The sequence below is a fragment of the Physeter macrocephalus genome, chromosome 11 (assembly GCF_002837175.3).
Source record: "Physeter macrocephalus isolate SW-GA chromosome 11, ASM283717v5, whole genome shotgun sequence".
NCBI lineage: Eukaryota > Metazoa > Chordata > Mammalia > Artiodactyla > Physeteridae > Physeter > Physeter macrocephalus.
The window spans coordinates 115,408,715-115,432,891 of NC_041224.1; the positions used below are offsets into that span (position 1 = coordinate 115,408,715).

The window sequence follows — 24,177 nt, forward strand, 5'->3', positions numbered from 1 at the left end:
GGCAGGGCTTCCCTGGTGGTGCAGTGGTTGAGAGTCCGCCTGCCAATGCAGGGGACACGGGTTCATGCCCCGGTCCGGGAAGATCCCACGTGCTGCGGAGTGGCTGAGCCCGTGAGCCATGGCCGCTGAGCCTGCGCGTCCAGAGCCTGTGCTCCGCAACGGGAGAGACCACAACGGTGAGAGGCCCATGTACCGCAAAAAAAAAATAAAATAAAAAATAAAATAAAAGCATGGCAGATTATCAAGTGCCTGGGAGTAATTGTAACATCATATGCAAACCTCCATGTGGAAAAGTATAAAACTTTATTGTAAGACATTAAAGAAGATCTAAATAAATGGGGTAACTATTGCCTTCCTATCCATGAATATGTCTTATCATAAAGAAGTTATTGCTGTTCAGACTTATCTCTAGATTCAGTGTTGTTTCATTCAAAGTGTCAAAGATTTTTCAAGAAATTTTGCACTGATTCTAATACAAATATGGAAGAGTAAATAGTAAAACCAAATATTGAATAGCCAGGACACTTCTGAAGAAGAAAGGCAGAGGTAGAGTGGTGATGATATATGTGCTTATTCTATCAGATAATTTAAAACTTTAGTATTTAACATAATGTGCTATTGGCTCAGAGACAGGCACATTTACCAGTAAAACAGAGCAGAGTGCTCCCAAATACACAGACCTCTGACTTGGGGCTGTCCTTCCAAGCCATGTGAGGCTGTTGAACACTTGAAATGTGGCTAATCTGAATTGGGATATACTGGTCTACAGGGTGAGTGAAGGCTTCCCTGAGACTTGTCATTTTGTCAGATCTGATAGGTGAATAGGACTTAACTAGGGGAATGGTTGGGTGGATGGAAGAATATTTAATGCTGAATGAATAGAATGTGCATGTTCTTAAAGGAGGTCACTGTGGCTAGTCATTGATCTAAAGCCCTTGTTGGCAAACTTTCTGTAAAGAGCAAGATAATAAATATTTGAGACTTTGAAGGTAATACCTCCTGTATTATAATTGCTCAGATCTGCTGTAAAAAAAGCAGGCATGGACAATATGTAAATGAATGAGTATGGCTTCTTTTATTTATTTATTTATTTTTGGCTGTGTTGGGTCTTTGTTGCTGCGTGCGGGCTTTTCTCTAGTTGTGGTGAGCGGGGGCTTCTTTTGTTGCGGAGCACTGGCTCTAGGCACACGGGCTCTAGAGCACAGACTCAGTGGTTGTGGCACAGAGGCTTAGTTGCTCCACGGCATGTGGGATCTTCCCAGGCTAGGGCACGAACCTGTGTCCCCTGCATCCTCAGGCGGATCCTTAGCCACTGCGCCACCAGGGAAGCCCAGTATGGCTATTTTTAAAAACAGGCAGCAGGGTGGATTGGTCCCCTAGGCCATAGTTTGCTGATACCTTGTCTATGAGAGAGAATAATACAAGGAGAGATTTGAGCCTAGGGACTAGATGCAGACCTTTTTAGTACTGTTAGGAATTTTTGTTATTTAGCCTAAGAGTAAATTGAAATTAACAGAGTTAGTGGATCTGAAATCACTGGGTTTCAGTATGGAGTATGGGTTGAGTGATACAGAAGACCAGTAGGCATTTACAGTAGTCTAAGCAAATCATGATAAAAGCTTTGAATAGTTGGAGTGGGGAGGGAGAGTGGTGGCAATGGATAGAATGGGATGGATTTGAGAAATACTTAAAATACATAAGATTTGATAATGTATTGCATATGTGGGGGAAGAGTAAAAATGATGAAAGAGATAGGAAAGATATCTTCTTGGTTTCTAGCTTGTGCAGCTTAATCAGTGATTCTGTTCCTGACGTAGAGCATTGGAAATTTGCCAGGTTTGGAGTGGAGGGATGGAAATTAAAACTTTTAGAGTTCAAGTGGAGATGTCAAATAGGCAGTTAGATATATAGGTCCTCAGAGAAGAGGTCTGAGTTGGAGATATGTATTTAGGAGACAATGAAGTAGAGATGGCAGTAGATGAAATGACCTAGGGAGTAAATACAGAGGAGTGCCTAACACAGCCTAGACCAATGTTGAATGGCCAAGGAGCAGAGAGGATCCTTAAAGGTAGGGAGAGTAAAAATAGACCACTTACCCTTTCTTAGCTCATTCCCTCACCTGTAAATTAGGAATTATAATGTTTCCCTTGTAATTGTGGTAGAAATTGGAACTGTGTGTCTCAAGTGCCTGACATAACAGCAGTGCTCAATAAATGCTATTATAGTGTGCTTCAGGCCTGAAATATCCCAGTATACTCTGTATTTCAGAATAGTCCTTTGTCCCATTTTCTGGATTAGTCTCCTGACTCATTTTTAAATTAAATACTCCTGTGATTTCTGATCCTGAATTTATGTACTTCTTTTTTCTTTTTTCTCTCTAAGAGAAAAGTTCTTTCTCTTTACCTTCATTCTTTGATTCCAACATGGGAGCTATAGTCTAGGAATATTTTCTCAGGTTCCTTGACATTGGAAAATTATATCTTTTGGGCATTAGTGGCATCTAAGGAAGGCTCAAAGATCTGTTTCTCTTAATGTGTGCTTTAGTTGTCATTCCTGCCAATCAGAGAAGGCTTTATGCTTAATTATCTTTTGTTCTATACCCCCAAATGAGTTTAGTGTTAGTTGTAGGAACAAAACCTCTAAGACATTTCTTGATTTGCAAGGATTTCCTTAAGTCATGACCCGTAATAGACATAAATATTTCTATGTAAAGGAAATCTTGCAAAACAATACCTACTTTATAAGTTATTTTGATTTTCTAGTCTATTGCAGTGAAAAAAGAGGTGCTGGTTGTGACCTACTGAATTGACTTCGTAACTTAACAGGTGCTTGAAAAATAGTGCTTAAGAGAATGAACTGAATGAGAAAATTTGAGTTGTATTGATAAAATTGCCAGTTTTTAACATCCATTCAATGAAGTGAGGTATACTTGTGTTTAAGCTAGTTTGTTTTTTTTTTTCAGTATCCATTTCAGTGCTGTCAGCTTGATTCAGATAGTAAATAGTAGAATACTTTGTGAATTTTGTGGTGCATTAGAATAAGCTGGTATTCTAATGATTTTTCTTTTTGAGCTTTTCTTTAAAATTATTTTCCTGTCTTATTTCCAGGTCATGAATCTTTTCATCCTCTTATTTATGTTAGCAACTACCAACTCCTATTTTACTCTCAAATGTTCCATCCAGTCCTTATTATTTTCTCTGTATTTTATTGGTCCCTTCTTATTAAACCCCTCTATCAGATAGTATCTTAGAAGATTAGCCATTATACTAGGGTTTGGAGCCTGTTTAGGGAAGAATACCAAAATAGGTATGTTTTATTCAAAAAACTGAAGAGATATCTATATGTATATATTGAGTCGAAGATGTTAATTTAGTATTAGTAGATAGTGAACTGATACCAAGCTATTAATAGGGTAGATCCTTTAGAGTATAGTAAATCTTAAGTTTAGAATTATTTGACTTCTGACTTCTAGAACCTACAGTCTTTATTAAGTAAAATGCCTTTTGAAAACACTGTCAGCCAAACAGTGGTGACCAGAATTTTCTCTTGATTTATAGATTGTTCATTCCAGATATAAAAGTAATGAAATATATGAGAGTATGTCTGTGTTGAACTGCTGTTTGTCTGTATCAGAATGTGTAAGTTATAGGGTAAGTTTGTTTTTTATTTTTAGTGTATATCACTTAACCTCTCGACAGTCACTTAACTGACTGTCAGTGTTCACATCTGAGGTTCTTGAAAGAGTTATAATTAAGGCTAAATAAAAATTGGATGCTTAAAGAGCTTACTATAGGAAGAGCAGTACTTACAGATCAGATACAGATAGAGTAGTTTGCACTTTGTTTAATGAGCTAAGTCATTTAACAAAGTCTTGAACTGCTTGACAGTTTCAGGTTTTCTATTTTTCACCTATTTTGGGGGGAGTACCTTGGTTAGATTTCTGGGCAGTTGATAATAGGGTGCCCATTATATATGTTATTACCTTGCAGACACTTCCTTAGGGGAGAGGGAGAGAGTGAGGGTCACTTTTGTAAAGGAAGTATGATCAGAAGAATGAGAAAACTGCTTTCCCAGATTCCTCAACCAGCATCTTTTCCAGCCTCATGGCCATGAGTTGGGTCTTATATCCATTCCTGACCAGTAAAGTCTGGCCAGGGGTGGAGAATTATGCTATTGAATGTAGGCCTGAGCCTTTAGAGATGTGGGTGAGGTTGGCTTCCCCCAAATTAGGGTAATGTCTAATGCAGGCTAGATTTATATGTTGTTTATAGTTGATCTCCATGGCCTAGCATAGTATGTTGTACTATGATCAATTGAAGTCAGTAGGAGTATATAGCTTTGTTTTTGTAGTGGTAATGAAAGAACCATTTATGGGTTTTTAAAAATAATTACATTTATTTTGACTCAAGGAAACTGTTGTTTTATTCAACAAGCATCTTACTGAATGCCTTCTATGCCTGAACACTGTCCAAAGCTAAGGATACAGGGATGACTTGGTCATGGGCTCTGCTCTCAGGAATTCAGTCTAGTACATTTGATTTTGGTGAAAATTAAACATATTTTAAATTTTCATCAAGGTTAGTAAAACTTCTGGTTCTTTCATATCTCTCATTTCATTTGGAAAGCATTTACTTAGGAGTCTTAGTAATGATTTTTATTGCTTTCATATTGGCTAAGTATGTTTTACCTCTGATTGATTAGTTCTAAGGTGTTTCTGAAATTTCTCATAAAGTTAAAATTGGTTTCTTTAGTAGCATTTCTGGTGCTGGCGACATCAATTTATGGTATGACGTAAGTGTGGATATATAATGTGAGTATTTCTGCCTACATTTCACTATTTGCTGTTCTTTGAATTTGTTCTGTGCTGTTGGGTTGACCATGATCTGTTACTCTTCAAATTCAGAATGAAATGTAACGAGATGGTTAGTTTTTAAAGTGTATTTTGACTGATGTGTTCTAATAAGACTCAATTTAAATGATTGTGTCAGTGGTATGGTTGTTTTCACTAAAAGCAAGTGTAAATGTCTTCAGTGTGGCTTTCTCTTCAAACTTTGTGTTTTTTCTTAGCTTTCATAACAGCATGTTGAATGTTTAGCAAAAACTGGCATAGCCCAAATTATTGAAATTACTCTTCTGCAGCACATTCATTATATTAATTGTTAGACTATATTTAGTTAATATATCAAGGAGGCACTTTACCTCTATATCATAGACTACTGTGTTCTTACTATAATTATATATCAATGGGCAATTGTTACTATTCCAAGACTTATAAGTGAGTTTATAGGGTTGTCAATTTTATGTGCTCCAAAAATTTATATACTACAAATCATCCCACTCAAACCTAGAAGAGTTATTTCTACAGTAGGTATAGTTTTATGATTTTCAGCTCTGTAATGTTTTCTTGTCATCTCAGCTGATGTGTTGAAAAAGTCCTCAATAGGGCTTAATCTATGACTGTGTTAAGAGAAACCTCAGCGGAAGGAGGACTGCTATTTAAAAGTAGTAATATCTGATGTTTACAGTTCTTACAACAGAATGTAAGGGTGTGACAAAAGTAATCTTGAGTTAGTATCTAACTTTGTCCATATAAAGGTACACCTTGCATATGTTTGTGTATGTGTGTGTAGTTGTTTTGAGCTTTTTGGAAATTGGTCTTAGCCTTTCAAAATCTGAGGAAGGGTTTGGGTATTTTTCCTGGAAAAATGCACGTTCACAAAATTTTAGTGGCATTTTAAGGGTATCATATATACTTTCTAAAGTACATATGGACTCTAGAACCTCTGTTGATGTAACAGAAGAGAAGAACACACTTGAATTTGTCTCATTCTTTACTGATGCTCTGATTGGCAATCTTTAGAGTGACAGAAAGAACCTAACATGACATGGGAAGCAAAGGGAGAAATAATGGTTTTAAGAATGAAATGCTGGGTATAATATAAAACTTATTTTGATTTGAATACACTTGAAAAAATATTTTTAGGGAAGTTGGGAAGAAATCTACCCATCCTTAACTTGAATAGCTAGATGTTTTGCTAGGACCCTCTCCAGGTGACTCCAGGTTTAATTTTTTGTTAGTGAAGTTGTTAATGACATTAATAAAATACCTGCCAGGTAGATAATATATGTTGAAATGCTTTATAGGAAGGTGTCATCTTAGAGATGAATCAGTGCAAGAACCAGTTTGTCTGATACATATATACAAGAACCCAGACCACATTTATTTGCCCTCAGTTATTTTCTCTTCCCTCGTTTCACCTAGTGTTACGTTAAAGGGTCTGAAAGAGCATTCCCAACATCCAGCACCTAACAGCTTTTAGAGAATTAAAAAAAAAAAAAAAAAAAGGATTAAGTAGACCTTCATGGAATACTGACTCTAAAGACTTCTTTCTTATGTTGATGTGTTATGCTATGGTGTAGTACTTATTCTTCCCACATAAAGTAATCACTTTATAGTAGTTTTATTGCTTTGTAGTTTAATAAGTTTTCTTTTTCTTACTACATTGTAAGCTTTTTGAAGGCAGTTATGATTATCATTCATCTTTGTGTACCGTACGGTAGTGATTCTCTATCTTGAATTATGTATTGACTTTTTTTTTAAAGTTAAAGTCTCAGACTGCCCAGGGCTATACCTGTATCCATCTCTCAAACTTGAGTTCTTAGTCCTTGATTTTATTAGCCTAGCGCAGTGGTTCTCAACCAGGGTCAATTTTGACCTGCAGGGAGCATCTGGCAATACCTGGAGACATTTTTGGCCGTCACAACTCAGGTGGGGAATTGCTACTGGTATCTGTTGGATTGAGGCCAGGGATGCTGCTAAACAACCTGCAATTCAAAATGTCAATAATACTGAAGTTGAGAAACCCCATGTAGCCAAATGTGGTTGTTAATGAAATTCCTGTGAGATTCTAGAAGTCAGTCATACAAGGCTTGTTTGTACTTGCTCATTAGGAAAGGCAGGTTTTTCCTCACAGGTCATAGATATTACTTCCCTATCCTCACCATGATTGGGTAAGAATGTATTTTCAGGAAGGAGGTACTGTGGGTCAAAGCTACATGCTCTTGCTATTTATCTTGTCTGATCTTTATTCTGCTGTAAAACATGTTGTTTCCATTTCATTGTCACAGTCTTAGTGGAGGTTATCATAACTTCTTACTTGGATTATTGCAATGACCTTTTTTTAAAAAAATTGTTTTAATTTGAGGTAATTGTAGATGGACATACCATTGTAAGAAATAATGCAGAGAGAGTCCATGCACCCTTTGCCCAGTTTCCCGCAAAGGTAACATCTTGCAAAACTAGTAAAATATCACAAACAGGGTATTGACATTAATGTGACCCGCAGATCTTTAGATTCCTCCAGGTTTGCTTGTACTTGTGAGTGTGTGTACGCACGCGCGCATCTGTGTACTCTATGCAGTTTTTCACATGTGTGGCTTTGTGTATCCTATCCTGCACAATACCTAGCATGATGTTATGCACATGGTAAATGCTCAGGTCTTACACACTGTTGAAAGTACATTACCTTATGTCCAAGTGAATTCACATAGAGTTGGCTATTTAATTCTTCTCGTAGTTTTATGATAAGAATCATTATTTTGTATGAATCCTGATTTTATTAGGTTCAGATGCTTAAGCTTAGGTACTTCTATGTAATGACTCCCATAGGAAAAAAAAATTAGGTATAATGAAACTTTGCATAACTGGTAAATAAACTAACAGTATTTCGTATGTTTATTAACAGAAATCTTATATGGTAAAGGCTTTCTCTGGTTCCTGTTTATAATTTTGTTTGCTGCTGTTAGTGTTGACTGAGCACCCACCATGTGCCAAGTTTATAGGTACTAAAAAGGAAAAGTGGACAGTTTCTAGAGTATTCTGGAAGTCATACCAACAGGGCTTCTTATGCATTTGCTGTGGAGAGTAAGGGAAAATCAAGGCTGATTCCTAAATTTATGGTTTAAGCAACTGGATAGATTTAGATTTACTGAGATAGTGAAGAAGGTTAAGGGTGAAAGATTTTAGACCAGAGAGACTCAAGACATCTGTTTTGTGCTTTTTATATTATGTTTAAAATATCTTTGTTGACATCCCAGTGGAAGTATAAAAGTTAGATTATGAATCTGGTATTCAGAGGAAGACTTATCAGGATATAAAAGGATTGAAAGTTATGAGTTTAGATAAATTCACGTAAGGACAGAGAATAGCTAGAGAAGAAGGGAGGGGCTCAGAAGTGAGTTTGGGTAGACCAGGAAGACTTATTGGCAGGTGAAACCGATCCCACTACTGGGCATATACCCTGAGAAAACCATAATTCAAAAAGAGTCATGTACCACAACGTTCATTGCAGCTCTGTTTACAATAGCCAGGACATGGAAGCAACCTAAGTATCCATCGACAGATGAATGGATAAAGAAGATGTGGCACGTATATACAATGGAATATTACTCAGCCATAAAAAGAAACAAAATTGGGTTATTCATAGTGAGGTGGATGGACCTAGAGACTGTCATACAGAGTGAACTAAGTCAGAAAGAGAAAAATACCGTATGCTAACACATATATATGGAATCTAAAAAAAAAAAAAAAAAAAAAAGGTTACGAAGAAGCTAGGGGCAGGATGACAGGAATAAAGATGCAGACATAGAGAATGGACTTGAGGACACGGGGAGGGGGAAGGGTAAGCTGGGACGAAGTGAGAGAGTGGCATGGACTTATATATACTACCAGATGTAAAATAGATAGCTAGTGGGAAGCATCCACATAGCCCAGGGAGATCAGCTCCGTGCTTTGTGACCATCTAGCGATGTGGGATATGGAGGGTGGGAAGGAGACACAAGAGGGAGGAGATATGGGGATATATTTATATATGTATAGCTGATTCACTTTGTTATAAAGCAGAAACTAACACACCATTGTAAAGCAGTTATACTCCAATGAAGATGTTAAAAAAAAAAGAAAGGAAGAAAAATGAATCCCTGCTGAGAAAAGAGGAAAAACTGGTAAAGAGTAGTGACATGGGAGCCAAGAGAGCAAGTGTTTAAGGAGGAAGTGATCAAGAATGTTGCTGAGAGCTCAAGAGGAATGAAAAGTTTCTTTTTGATTTGATAGTGTGGAAGTATCTGATCTTGACAAGCAGTTTAGTGGAATGGGAGAGAAAGTCAGATGGAAGCAGGGTGAAGAATGAATGGGATGTGAAAAGTAGAGATAGATGTAGATGACATCTTCAAGGAGTATTTCTATGAAAGGGAGCAAGATTTGGGTCAGTAGCTAGAGTTCAATATGGGATCAAAAGAGGGTTTTGTTTTCATGTTTGTTTTTAAAAATGAGAGATATTATATTTATATATTCATAAGAATGACCCAGAAGAGGGACAGATTGATGCTATGAAAGCAGAGGCATGGGGATATTGGCTTGTATGAACAGGACACTACACTCCTAGGAAGGAAAAGATGAATCAGGGTAGAGATACATAGGTGGGTTGGTTGTAGGTATAAGTGAAGAAAAGGGAATTCCTATGTGTCTTTTCCAATGAAATGTGAGTTGAGGACGTTAGGAAGAGAGAGGGTAGGTAGTGCTTGTAGTTACATGAGTTTCTTTAATTGCACAACTTCTCAGAATTTTTTAGCATGCTGTGTGATATGTTGAGAATCTCTTGAGTGTGGGACAGAGTATATAGGGACCAGAGAAAACTCAAATTGGAAGCCATTGGGGAGAAATTTGATTTCCTGTTTCTTTCCTTTTTGAAAAGAGGATTAAAGTTTATATATCATAGACATAAATTTTTAAATTAATTAATCTGTTTTTGGCTGTGTTGGGTCTTCATTGCTGTGTGCTGGCTTTCTCTAGTTGCGGCAAGCGGGGACTACTCTTCATTGTGGTGCGTGGGCTTCTCATTGTGGTGACTTCTCTTGTTGCGGAGCATGGGCTCTAAGCACACAGGCTTCAGTAGCCGTGGCACGCGGGCTCAGTAGTTGTAGCTCGCGGGCTCCAGAGCGCAGACTCAGTAGTTGTGGTGCACTGGCTTAGTTGCTCCGCGTCATGTGGGATCTTCCCGGACCAGGGCTTGAACCCATGTCCCCTGCATTGGCAGGTGGATTCTTAACCACTGTGCCACCAGGGAAGTCCCTCATAGACATAATTTTTTAAATCTTGATTTTTTTCTGGTTACACAAGTGATCTTTATCTTTTCAAAAAGTACTTCCTTTACAAAAGGAAATGTACAACTTACAGTGAAAATTCTGTATAACCTCCCCCAAGTCTTCTCTTTCTCTTTCCTTCTATACCCTGCTCTAAATTTAAGGGTATCGTTGTCAATAGTTTGGTATTTGTTTTTTAATTTTTGCTATAATATTAACATAAATGATTTAATTTGATGGAATGGAATTATACCATTTATCCTGTTCTTAAACTGTAACATATCAGTATATGTAAATCTGTTAAAATCAACATTCTTAATATGTCCTTATTATCATAAATTTTGGTGTACTTGATCTTGACAAGGACTAAAGGAGATCATTTAAAATTTCTTATTCTGTTTCCATAGAGGTACATATTTCTGCTATACTTTGTTTCTGCTACTTGGTGGATTGAATTCTAGATAATTGTAAGTGAGTCTCTTTTGTATAGTTCAAAGCTTTTTGTTTTGAAGATAGCTGCAATGTTAACCTTGCTCTTGTAAAAACAAAAAAAATCATTACTTTCTCCATGATTTTGTTTTCAGTTTTTAGGAGTCTGTTTAAATGGCATGTGGTTAGTTAGTCATGTTTAGTTTTTTGTGTTTTTTAAAATAAATTTATTTGTTTGTTTATGGCTGCATTGGGTCTTTGCTGCTGCGCGAGGGCTTTCTCTAGTTGCAGCAAGCGGGGGCTCCTCTTCGTTGTGGTGCATGAGCTTCTCATTGCGGTGGCTTCTCTTGTTGCGGAGCACAGGCTCTAGGCGCATGGGCTTCAGTAGTTGTGGCACACGGGCTTACTGGGTCTGTGGCATGTGGGACCTTCCTGGACCAGGGTTCGAACCCGTGTCCCCTGCATTGGCAGGCAGATTCTTAACGACTGTGCCACCAGGGAAGTTCTCCTGTTTAGTTTTGTACCAAGTCTGAGAGTCTTTTATAGCTGATCTGATCTTAATCCATTTACATTTATTTTTTAGTTTGCTTTTTTCTTATCTATTTTTATTCTTCGTTAGCAAAAAGAGAGAAATAAAGGAACTATTAGTTATTCTTTTTCAGATTCTTTTCCCTTGTAGATTATTACAAAACATTGAGTATAGTTCCCTGTGCTATACAGTAGGTACTTGTTGGTTATATATTTTATATATAGTAGTGTGTATATGTTGATCCCAAGCTCCTAATTTATCCCTCCATGCCCCGTCTCCGCCCGATGATGTTTCTTTATGTGTTTAGGATTTCTAAGAAGGCAGTTCCAGAGTGCTATAATTTAAATATTAACTATTACGTATTTGAGAACTTAAAAAAATCTGTAGCTGCTTGTTACACACATTTGGGTGACATACTGGCTAAATAAAGAATCTTTGACAAATCTTTTTCCCATGAACATTCACATAGAAGAGTCTTCTGACTTCCCAAGTTTTCGTGAGAACTTTGAGGCTAGCCTGATATTTTCCCTCCTTTGTTGGTCATTGGTTTCTTCTGCCTAGATACTTTTAAGATATTTGAAGCTTACTGAGTTCAGCAGCATATGTCTGTAACTTAATGGTTTACTCGTATTTGTTTATCTTTCCTGGTGCGTGGTGAGATCATTAAATCTACAAATTAAATTCATTATTTCAGAAGAGACCTCGACTATCTTTGCACTTTTCTTTTTCACAAGCAGAATTCCAGAGCATTGGAGTATGTTAATGAACAAAGCAGATAAAAATCCGTGCCCTTGTGTGGAGCTTAAATTGTAGGAGGCATACACCAAAATAATAATGATGATGATGATGATGATATATGAGACAATTTATATAGTGTTGTGGGTAGGAAAAGCAGTGTAAGAGGGATTAGAAGTACTGGGCAGTAGTTAGAGAAAGACAGGCCATAGATTACAATTTTTAATAGACAATGTAGGCCTCATTGAGAAGGTAAAGGGAACAGCCAATGCAAAAGTCCTAAGTTAGGAGCATGTGTCACATGCTGAAAAAGCAAGTAAGCTGTGTAACTTACTTGCACAAGGAAGTAAGGAAAGGGAGTAAAATGATGGAGAAAGTAGAGGAAAATGAGGTCAGAATATGTAGAAGCCGAGTTCAAAGCATGCTAGATTATATATGGCCTTGAAGGTTGTTATTTGTGGGTCACTATCATTCTGGGTGCTTTATTGAGAACAGTATGTAGAGAATGGTGGTATTAATAGGGAGGATTGATTGAGCAGTCAATGCAGTAATCTACATATGTGAAATGGTGATAGCTGTATGGACCAGAGAATTAGCAGTGAAGATGGTTAAGATCTCTCATAGATTTGAAAGTAGGGTGTGAGAAAATAAGAGGGATCAAAAATGACTCCAAGATTTTAGCCTGGCAGCTGAAAGGATGGAATTGCCAGCAACTGAGATGTAGAAGGCTGAAGATAGAGCTCATTTTAAGGAAATCATCATGAGTTCAAGTTTTGCACATTAAGAAAGAAATATCTCTTAGACATTCAAGTGAAGAGTCAGAAGGTTTCAAATGAGTCTGGAGTTCAGGAGAAAGAGCTGAGCTGGCGGTATTAATTTGGGTTAGCACCATATGGATGACATTACCAAGAGGGTGATTATAGATATTGAGAAAAAAAGGCAGGGACTGAGGCCTGGGGTATTCACAGTATTACAAGGTTGCCGAGGAGGGACAAGCTAAGGAGACTAATAAGGGGAGAACAAGTGAGATAATAGAGGTCGTCTCCTGAAGTCCACTGAAGAGAGTGACTGCTGAAAAGTTAAGTAAGATGAGAGCTGAGAACTGACTATTGCAAAACAGTCATTCGTGAACTTAATAAGAGCAGATTTAGTGGAGTGATGAGAGTGATAAACTAATATAAGTACATATAAGAGGGAATGGAAGGAGAGGAATTGGAGACAGCTAGTATAGATGATTTATGTAGAGATTGTTCTGCAAAAGGGAGTAGAATTCTGGAGCAGTAGTTAGCAGAGAGATTAAGACTTTTAAAAATGGGAGGAAAAGTATTTTTTGGCGTGTGTCAAAGAAATGATACAGTAGAAAAGAGAACTCTGATGATCTTTTCCACTTTATTCTGATCTTTTCAGTCATATTGAGTCTTTTCCTAAAGAGGTATTCATTTCTTTAATGGGTTTTTTTCTTCACTTTCTTTACATTTTGCCTCTGGTTGTCTCGTTTCTTCTTTAAGCTTTTATTTCAAGAATCCCATAATAAATTTAAGAGACTAGAGAAGTCCAAAATTTCTTGTTTCCTGGATTTATTCTTTGAAAGCCTCAACTGTTTTTTGCTGCTTAAGTTTTCTTCAGTTTGTTGGTTACATATGAAGCAATTGAGATATTGTTTTTTTCAGTGTTATTGATTGTATCGATAGTATTTATTGAATATTTGAGGATGTTGCTTAGATGCTCTCCTTTGTTGTGTTGCTGATATTGCTGAAGTGGAAGAGCAGATTCTGTAAAGAGCTATTTATATGCCTTTTCCTGGTCCTGTTTACTTATACTAATGATAGTTTTTAATATCCACTGGACACTTAACTGATAACATTGTTTATATTATTTGTGAAATAGAATGTTTATTTTACTGGATATGATTTTGCAGACATGAGATTTGCCTAAGTGGCCAGGAAAAAAAGACCATGGGTATTTGCATTTAAGCAGAAATTAAGATTTGTATGAATGTAGTTATGAATCAAAAGTTGGATTATCATAAATCGGATCCTGTTTTCCTGCTGGCATAATTATTTATTGGGACCTGCCATTTCTGACTATTGGTTCATCAAAAGCTATAGATATAAATGACCAAATAACCATATGCCTCATCTTTTTCTTGCATTTCAGAGAACCTTGATGGGATTTTATAGCAGTTGTAATCATCTAGCCTTAGTTTAATTTATGAAATAGATTTTAAATTATATAAGTTAATTTGAATTGGTATAAATTTGTAGCTATAGATTAGCAACTCTTAGCTAAGGATTGTTATGTTAGAATAATGTAGTTTTTCAAAATTCACATTTTTTTTTTTTTTTTTTTTTTTAGATTAGCAACTCTTAGCTAAGGATTGTTATGTTAGAATAATGTAGTTTTTCAAAATTCACATTTTTTTTTTTTCTGCGGTTCGCGGGCCTCTCACTGTTGTGGCCTCTCCCGTTGCGGAGCAGGCTCCGGATGCGCAGGCTCAGTGGCCATGGCTCACGGGCCCAGCCGCTCCGTGGCATGTGGGATCTTCCCCTACCGGGGCATGAACCCGTGTCCCCTGCATCGGCAGGCGGACTCTCAACCACTGTGCCACCAGAGAAGCCCCAAAATTCACATTTTTAAAGAACTCCCTGAAGTGATTCTTATGCTTAAGAACTATCACTTATAGAAAAAAAGTTTTATATGTTTTTATTCATTATAAAAGCTAATATAGGAATGTCTAATTCAAAACTTTTCCTACATAGAGTTTTCTTTTGCACCAGTGTAAATTAGTAGAAAAATTGGTAAATTAGTAGAAAAATTGGTAAAGTCACATAAGCTTTTTATGCTTTTTTTCCCCCAATATATATGAACTATAACTTGACTGTCAGGGCAGTTATATGTTAGTAAATTATCCCTTTATACTTTGCCAGAAATTCCATGCTATAAGCCACTTAGCATTTCATTGCCTCAGAACACTGGTGTAATCTGATCTTGGTGTAACTGCAGAATTAAATAACTTGCCCTTGTAACGTTATGGACTTTGGGGGATGGATATTCCTTGAGCATAAGCCAGAGAAATCTACCCCCAATTTTAGTGAAGTATTCAGAGTTTAGATTGGTTCCTAAAGGGTAGTATGAAAAGAGAATTTCTTAAGAGTTGATTGGAACAGTTAGGACTAGCTAGCTTACTTTTCTTACAACTTTGTTTTTTAGGTGTCATTGCAGATTAAGATCTTTTATAATCCTGTTGCTCCTGCCATAGGCTAGGCATTGCTGTTTTCATTAATTTGCTTAAGTGTAATCTTTTTCACCACTGTATTTTCTCTCTAAACAAAAATACCCATCTTTGCCTCAGTTTTCACTTTTGTAATCAAATGGTGCAGCTAGTAGTTTGCAGGCTGGAAAGCACCTTAGTGTTCCTGAGAAAGAAGAGGACCCATTCGCTGTATCCCTACCTCAGCTTTGAAATTACAATCTCTTCATTTCTACTTTCTTGCACATTGTTCAGTTTCGGTGGTGGTGGTAGTGGAAGGATCGTTTAAGGAGTAAGGAAGGATCCACACTACTTGACTTGGTGGGCTAGGTCTTGAGCCAGACCAAGTATTCCAATGCTTTGTTGGTAACATTTCAGACAACTAGTTATATTGTATGTAATCTGTACCTACCAGAGTTTATGTAATCTGTATCATCAGAGTGGTAATATATGAAGACTTAGAAGTTGGATTTCTGGAAGTTTGCTAGGTAGAGCAGCCTGAAATTGAAAGGAAGAAAGGACTTGATTGATTATGCAAGGTATCAGTTGCATAACTTGGAACTTGGAAGAACACATTGAAAGATCAATCCATCCAAAAGAGAGACTCCTCTGGAAAGAACTGGAAATTAAAATGAGGACTGTTGCTTTAAGCATTGAAAGCTCTGCCTGTATTCCCTCCCCTGCCCCACACATACTTTTCTGATTAGAAATGGTATGTTTTTATGTGATTTGTAAGTCAGTAACAATACTTATGACAAATATAAATACACCCTACTTAAGGAAGACTGACTCAGAATCTCCTTAAGGGTTGAATTCCAGGCAGTATTTCCTTAGGTTTTTGAAATGTTCACTCCCTGGTTAAGAACCCATTTTCTCCCAATGCAAGATTGAAATTAAACTTTGAAAATTCTTACATAATTTTGTTTTTTTATTGTGAAAATATTTTGTCCATTACTTATAAAAATTATCTCTTTTGGGGTTCTTAATAAAACATTTTTAATAGACTAAATTATCTCCTTTCCCACTAGGATGTTACTTTCTTTTATAAAAATTATCTTAATATTTAAGAAATAGAGTCAATAGATAGGAAGAAAATGGGAAAATGATGGGATTAAAACTCATGGAGTTGCATAGCTTCATTGTATAATCAATAATTAAAGCTATGTTATATTCTTAATAATATAGCTATGCACAAAAATCTCACTTGGAACTTCCCCAAAGACCAATAACAAATGCACCAATCAACAGACCACACTGAAACTGTGAATTGAGCATTGCTTACTCCTAGTTTCTCCTTTTCACTTGGCATTGAAAAATGATCTTTTCTAATTTCCCTACCTATTCAGTTTTCTTTTATTTTCTAAAGGGAAAAGTTCCTTCTATTCAGCCATTTTTTTGTCTGTTCACTTTTGTCTCGTTCTCTTGGTCACGTTGCTGCTTCTAGCAGAATTTATTTAATGAACCCGGTATTGATGGACATTTAGGTTGGATATGGCTTTTAAATATATCTTTTGATACAAAATGTTTTATTTACATTGCTTAATACTAACGTTTTTCTGAAGGAAATTAATTTTAATAGTTTTAACTTGAATATGTTTTCTTATAGCAGAAAAAGAAAACTAAGAACTTCAATCCACCAACACGTAGAAATTGGGAAAGTAATTACTTTGGGATGCCCCTCCAGGATCTGGTTACAGCTGAGAAGCCCATCCCACTATTTGTTGAAAAATGTGTGGAATTTATTGAAGATACAGGTAGGATAGAAGTATCATTGCAAGAGGTTTGGTATAAAATTTCACTTTTGCTACACCAATAGTTTGTCAAATGTTCCTGATTCAAGCTAAAATTTGAAAGATATGTATCGTTCTCATTAGGATTATCTTGAGTATTAATTCTAGATGTAACCATCTGATATTTGAAAGTAGTTTTGTTGTTAGCCAGTCATGCTTTTGTTGGACTTCTCTATTAAATGGCTAAGTCAAATACTAAAATGTTAAACTTACCTTATTCTGGAATTTAGAATAACTCAGTTATTAAATTATGCTACTGTTTAATCATATATATGATTTAAATCAATAATTTGAATGTTTGCAACATTTTAAGTCTAATACTATTTTTTAACTCATTTTACACGTGAATTTTTCTTTTAAAAATTCATAGCAATATTTGTGAATGTGCAAGAGGTAGCTTGTTTGTGATGTTACTATTTATTCAGCAGCACTAGCTTAATATGGTTTGTATGGTTTAAGTTGTATTTGTAAGGAGTGTGTAGGTATCCTCACTGTTTTAAAAACAAGCCTGCTCTTATGTTTACTTTGTCTGATGAAACTATTACTGAGGGTTGGACTAGTCAGAGTTGGATAATAAAGGCAGAATATTATGTTTATGTGCATTTAAAATGAATACAAGTTAACCATGAAACTTCAGGGATTTGAATGGACTCCAAAATTTAATGGTTTGAAAACATGAGCTAATTTCATTTTAGCTTTATTTATTCTTAATGACCTCTTTTGATAAACAAGTATTGTTTAAAGAATAAACAAGTTAGGATGCCCATGTCCTATCTAAAAAATCAAGCTCATTTTTACTTAGGTGTACGTACGCCATACCATTTAATCTTGACTGTCAGCTAAGTTCTATACGTACATATTAGGTTGTCTGGTGAGAAGTGCTAACTTTCAGTTTTAATGACGAATGGAATATGGGGCAATACCTGTTATCCACTAGTATTAGAGTTGAAATAGCCTGTCTTCTCCCTTAAGTTAATAAATTTTAATTTATAGAGCCTGTATTTGGATATGCCTTTAATCATTTGTTTTTTTCCTTCAACAGAAGTATTAGGCAAATTTCTTTATGTATTTCTGTCTATCTTTAGCATAGTAGAAATGCAGAGGTTCTTATTAATATTAGCTATCTGCTTTGAGGTTAAAGAAATCTCATTTTCTCTAGTAATATAATTAGGCCTTGTGGATATGACTGAGCAATTCAAAAAGACTTTTCTTTAGTGATTAGAAAATAACAATAAAGTAATAATGGATTACATTTTGTACATTTATTTTTATAATTAAAAAGTCCCACTTGAATATTTTCGTGGTAGTTGAGTGATTTGGCTTGAGGAAAATAAATTCCAAGTGTAAGATAAAATGAAAATTCTAGTTCAATTCTTAGCAACATTTGAATTAGTTCAGTCAACTGGCAGGTAATTTATATATTTAAGTGCTTTGTTAGAAGTATACTTAGGTACCATAAGACCATAAGAATACTTATATAAAGATTAAAGCTAGTTCTTTGGTTGATGTAGTAGTATGTATTATTTTGTTACTGATTAATGGTAATCTATTTTAGCAGAAATTCTCAGTTGTTTAAGAATTGAGTATCAGAATCTCATTATGGACTGGAGCAGCCATCTCCATATTTAACGTTTAACTTGTAATGTAAATATAATCAACACCCTTGTTTAGAGGACTAACCTTCTTTTAAACAACCCTGAAGAAAATGTGGTGGAAGTTTTAAAAATCAGCTTTACTGTTTATAACTGACATGCAATAAAATTTACCAATTTTAATTATACAGTATGAGTTTTAATAACTCTATAGTCATATAAGCACCACCACAATCACCTCAAAAAGCATCTAGTCTTTTGTCGGGTATGATGTTAGCTCTTAGTTTTTTGTAGATATTCTTTATCAGGTTGAAAAGTATCCTGCTATTCTATTTTTTTAAAGAAAGCACTGGCTCTTTTATTTTTATTTTATTTTTAAAGATTTATTTATTTATTTTAGTCTGCGTCGGGTCTTAGTTGCGTCACGTGGGGTCTTCATTGAGGCATGCGGGATCTTTCTCATCACGGTGCTCGAGCTCTTCGTTGTGGTGCCTGGGCTTCTTTCTAGTTGTGGCGTGTAGGTTTTCTCTTCTCTAGTGGCGTGCAGGTCCCAGAGTGCCAGGACTCTGTAGTTTGCAGCACGCTGGCTCTAGTTGAGGCACATGAGCTCAGTAGTTGTGCATGTGGGCTTTAGTTGCTCTGCGGCATGTGGGATCTTAGTTCCCTGACCAGGGATTGAACCCACGTCCCCTGCATTGGAAGGTGGATTCTTTACCACTGGACCACCAGGAAAGTCCCAATCCTTCTATTCTTAGTTTGCTGCATTTTTATCCAAAACGGATGTTGATTTTGTCATGTGGCTTTTCTGCTTCTGTTGATAAGATCCTAGAGTTCTTATTAAAGTCTGTTTATGTGGTGAATTATATTAATTGATTTTTTTTTGAGGTTTTTTTTTTTTTTTTTTGGCTGTGGGGTCTTCATTGGGTCTTCGTTGCTGTGCGTGGGCTTCTCATTGTCGTGGCTTCTCTTATTGCGGAGCACAGGCTCTAGGCACGCAGGCTTCAGTAGTAGACACGCAGGCTTCAGTAGTTGTGACTCATGGGCTCTAGCACGCGCAGGCTCAGTAGTTGTGGCGCACGGGCTTAGTTGCTCCACGGCGTGTGGGATCTTCCCGGGCCAGGGCACGAACCCGTGTCCCCTGTATTGGCCGGTGGAATCTTAACCACTGTGCCACCAGGGAAGCCCCATTAATTGATTTTTAAATGTTGATTTTTAAACTAACCTTGCGTTCCTGGGTTAGTCATACACCACTTGGTCATAATGTTTTATCACTGGATCCAGTTTGCTAAAATGTTAAGGATTTCTGCATTCTAAGAAATATTTGGTCTGTAGTTTTCTTTTCTTGCAGTGTCTTTGTCTGGTTTTGCTATCAGGGTAAACCTGGCATCATAGACTGAGTCTTTTTTCTGGAAAAGTTTGTATAGAATGGTAATATTTCTTTATTAAATTTCTGTAGAATTCACCCGGGAAACTATTTGGACCTGGAATCTTGTTTGTGAGGAGGCTTTTAACTATACATTAAATTCCTTTAATAGATACAGGGCTGTACAGATTTTCAGTTTCTTCAGTAAGCATTGATTGTTTGTGTCTTTCATTTCATTCAAGTTGGCAGAGGTGGTTTATAAAATTCCGTATCATACTTTTAATGTCTGTAGCATCTGTCTTCTCTTTTGTTTTTGGCATTACTGATTTCTTTTTTTGTCCTCTTGAGAGAGGTTTATCAGTTTTATTGATCTTTCAAAGAACCAACTTTTGGTTTTATTGATTTTCCTCTCGTCCATTTCTAAATTCATTGAATTCTACTTTTTTCTGTTTTCCTTCGTTCTGCTTTCATTTTGTTTCTTTATAGTTTCTTAAAATGGAAGCTAGATAATGATTTTGACCAGTCTTCTACTATAATGTTTAATGTTTAAAAATTTCCTGTAAACATTATTTTAGCTGTGTGCCACTGATCTTGATATGTTGTTTCCATTTTCATTCAGTTCAAAATACTTTGTAATTTCCCTTTTGACTTTTTAATTTAACTCATTGATTATTAAAAGTGTTTTATTTCTAAATGTTTTCCAGATATCTTTGTTATTCATTTCTAGTTTAATTCTATTGTAGTTGGAAAAGTTTGATTTCAGTGTAAGTTTATTGAGACTTGTTATTTATAGCCTGGAATATGGTCTGTTTTGAAGAATGTTCCATGGAGCCTTCAGCAGAATGTTTTTTAAGCTGTTGGGTGAAGGGTTCTATAAATGTCAGGTCAAGTTCTTGAGAGTATTCGTCAAGTCTTGTCTATCCTTACTGATTTTCTTGTTGACTTGTTTTTTTAATTGAGTACTATTGAAATCTGAAATCATGATTGAGATTTGTCTGTTTCTCCTTTCAGTTGTGTTAGTTTTTGCTTCATGTGTTTTGATATTCTTTTAGTTGCACATACATTTAGGATTATGTCTTTTTTTATGAACTGACATATTATCATTAGGAAGCATTCTCCTTGTTCTGAAGCCTCATTCGTCTAAAATTAACATAGCCAATGGTATTTTCTTTTGAGTAGTGTCTATGTGGTATATCTTTTTTCATCCTTTCATTTGCATCTTTATATTTAACGTAGTTTCTTGTGGATAGCATATCTAAATCTGACAATCCACTTCTTCTAAGCGGAGCATTTATTAGATCATTGGCTTTTCATGTAATAATCAATATAACTGGTTTTAAATCTGCCATCTTGTTTTTATTTTCTTTTTGTCTCGTGAACATTATTCCTTTTCTCTTCTTTTCCCGCCTTTTGGATTAACTGAATATTTTTTATTCTATTTTAACTCCAATGTCAGGGTTATTAGTTATATTTATCTGTTAGAATATTTTAGTGGTGCTCTAGAATTTGAAATAATAAAAAGTTCAGAAAGTTAAAAAGGCATCAGTTATCACTTTTATACCATCCTAGTGACTTTGCTTTTTAGATGAATGAACAACGATGTACAGTTTTTACTATGTGGCCACTGGTTTAAAAGATACTGACTTTGTTTTTTCATTCATTTTTGTGGTAAAAGGGGACTTGTACATAAGGTCAGTCCTGCTCCCTCAGAATCATGTTAAATGTGGCTAACAGTGTAGGTACAGAACTGTAGTTAGTTGTGCATTTGTGATTTTTATCACTGTTTGTTTAATCACAGTTCATCTTCAGACAGCATTACACCACCATGATATGTAGCTTAAGAACCTTGGAACAGTTCATTTAACCTTCCTATCCCTTGTTCTTTTGTTGTACATTTTAATTTTACAGTATGTTTTAAACATCACAGTATATGTTCATAATTTTTGCTTTAAACAGATAATTATCCTTATTTTTGAAAGATATCATATACTCTACAATTCACCCATTTAAATTGTACAATCCAGTGGTATATTTGTATATTCACAGAGTTGTGCAGCCATCGGCACTTTCAATTTTAGAGCATTTTCATTACTCCCAAAATAAACCCCACCCATTAAGCAGTCACTCCCTCTTCTATTTTCTGTCTCTATAGATTTACGTGTTCTGGTCTTTTATGACTGGCTTCTTTGATTTAACATAGTGTTTTATAATATCAGTGTTAGCATCTCTCAGTACTTCATTTTTCTTGTTGAATAATTTTCCATTGATGAACATTTGTGTTGTTTGCCACTTTTTGACTACTGTGAATATTGCTGCTGTGAACCCTCCTGTAAAAGTTTTGTGTGGACACGTTTTTCACTTCTTTTGAGTATATATACCTAAGAGTGGAATTTCTAGATCATATGGTAGCTCTATGTTTAACCTTTTGAGGAATTTACCAGACTGTCTTCCATAGTAGCTGCACCATTTTACATTCCCACCAGCAATATGCAAGAGTTCCAGTTTCTCCACATCTTTGCTAACACTTGTTTTCTGATTTTTTGATTATAGCCATCCTAGTGGGTATGAAATGGTATCTCATATGGTTTTGATTTGCATTTCCCTGATGAAATGATGTTGAACATATTTTCAGGTGTTTATTGGCCATTTGTATATCTTTGGAGAAGTATATATTCAGATACTTTACCATTTTTAGATTGAATTGTTTGTCGTACTGTTGAGTTTAAGAGCTCTTTATATATCCTGGATACAAGTTGCTTTCAATATGACTTGCAAAAATTTTTTCCCCAGATTCCTTGTTGGTATCGTTTGAAGCACAAAAGTTGAAAATTTTGATGAAATCCAGTTTTTAAAAAAATTTTGTTACTGTGCACGTGGTATTATATCTAAGAAGGTTTTGCCAAACCCAAGATCACAAAGATTTAATCCTATATATTCTTCTAAGAGTTTTTTGGTTTTACCTCTTTCATTGAGGTCTGTGATTCATTTTGAGTTAATTTTTGTGTATGGCACAAGGAAGGATTCCAGCTTGATTCGTTTGCTTCTACGTATCCATTGTCCAAGCACCATTTATTGAATTGCCTTGGCATTCTTTTTGAAAATCAATTGACTGTAAATATGAGTACTTCTGCACTTCCACGTATATTCCATTGATCTATATGCCTATCCATTTTTTAAAAAATATTTATTTGGTTGCACTGGGTCTTAGTTGTGGCAGGTGGGCTCCTTAGTTGTGGCTCATTGGCTCCTCAGTTTCAGCATTCCGGCTCCTCAGTTGTGGCATGCAAACTCTTAGTTGCAGCATGCATGTGGGATCTAGTTCCCTGACCAGGGATTGAACCTGGGCACCCTGCATTGGGAGCATGGAGTCTTAACCACTGCACCACCAGGGAAGTCCCTATGCCTATCCTTTTTTTGCCAGTTCCACTTTGTTTTCATTATTTTAGCTTTCTAGTAAGTTTTGAAATTGAGAAGTATAGTCCTTCAACTTTGTTCTTCTGATAGTTCTAGGCTGTTGATGGATTTATTTTTTCTTTTCAGCTTTTTAAAAATTTATTTATTTTATTTATTTATTTTTGGCTGCGTTGGGTCTTCGTTGCTATGCGCAGGCTTTCTCTAGTTGTGGCAAGTGGGGGCTACTCTTCATTGCGGTGTGTGAGCTTCTCATTGCAGTGGCTTCTCTTGTTGCAGATCATGAGCTCTAGACGCGCGGGCTTCAGTAATTGTGGCACATGGGCTCAGTAGTTGTGGCTTGCGGGCTCCAGAGTGCAGGCTCAGTAGTTGTGGCACCAGGGCTTAGTTGCTCTGCGGCATGTGGGATCTTCCTGGACCAGAGTGCGAACCCGTATCCCCTGCATTGGCAGGCGGGTAACCACTGCGCCACCAGGGAAGCTCTTCTTTTCAGCTTTTTAAAGACTGCTTGTTGTCTTCTGCATGATATTTAAAAGGAAATCTGCTACTATTCTTAGCAGTATTCCTCTGTATATGATGTGTTCCCCCTTTCTCCCTGGATTCCCAGCTGCTTTTAACATTATTCTCTCTAGTTTTTAGCAATTTTATTAAAAATGTATTTTAGTGTGTGCTTTAAAAAAAAAACACTTCTGCTTGAGGTTTCTGGTGCTTCTTAGATCTCATGGTTTATAATTTTCAAATTTGCGGCCATTATTGAAATATTTTTTCCTGTTCTATTTCCCAGTTATGGACTCCAGTGACATGGTGTTAGACATCTTCAAATTGTTCCGCAGCTTACTGAGACTGTTCTTTTTTTTTTTTTTTTTTTTTTTTTTTTTTTTTTTTTTTTTTTTTTTTTTTTTTTTTTTTTTTTTTTTTTTTTTTTTTTTTTTTTTTTT

General features: G+C 36.0%; 1 protein-coding gene across 2 annotated transcripts in view; it reads left to right on the top strand.

The window, feature by feature from the left end:
• Positions 1 to 24,177, top strand: part of ARHGAP5 (Rho GTPase activating protein 5) — an 85,786-nt gene that overhangs the window by 19,035 nt on the left and 42,574 nt on the right. For both annotated transcript variants that reach the window (XR_008618650.1, XM_024133840.3), the window contains exon 3: positions 16,690 to 16,837. Coding sequence is in view for 1 of the 2 variants with exons in the window: in XM_024133840.3 (XP_023989608.1) it covers positions 16,690 to 16,837 (148 nt within the window). In the remaining variant the exon portion in view is untranslated. The remainder of the gene's footprint in view (positions 1 to 16,689; positions 16,838 to 24,177) is intronic.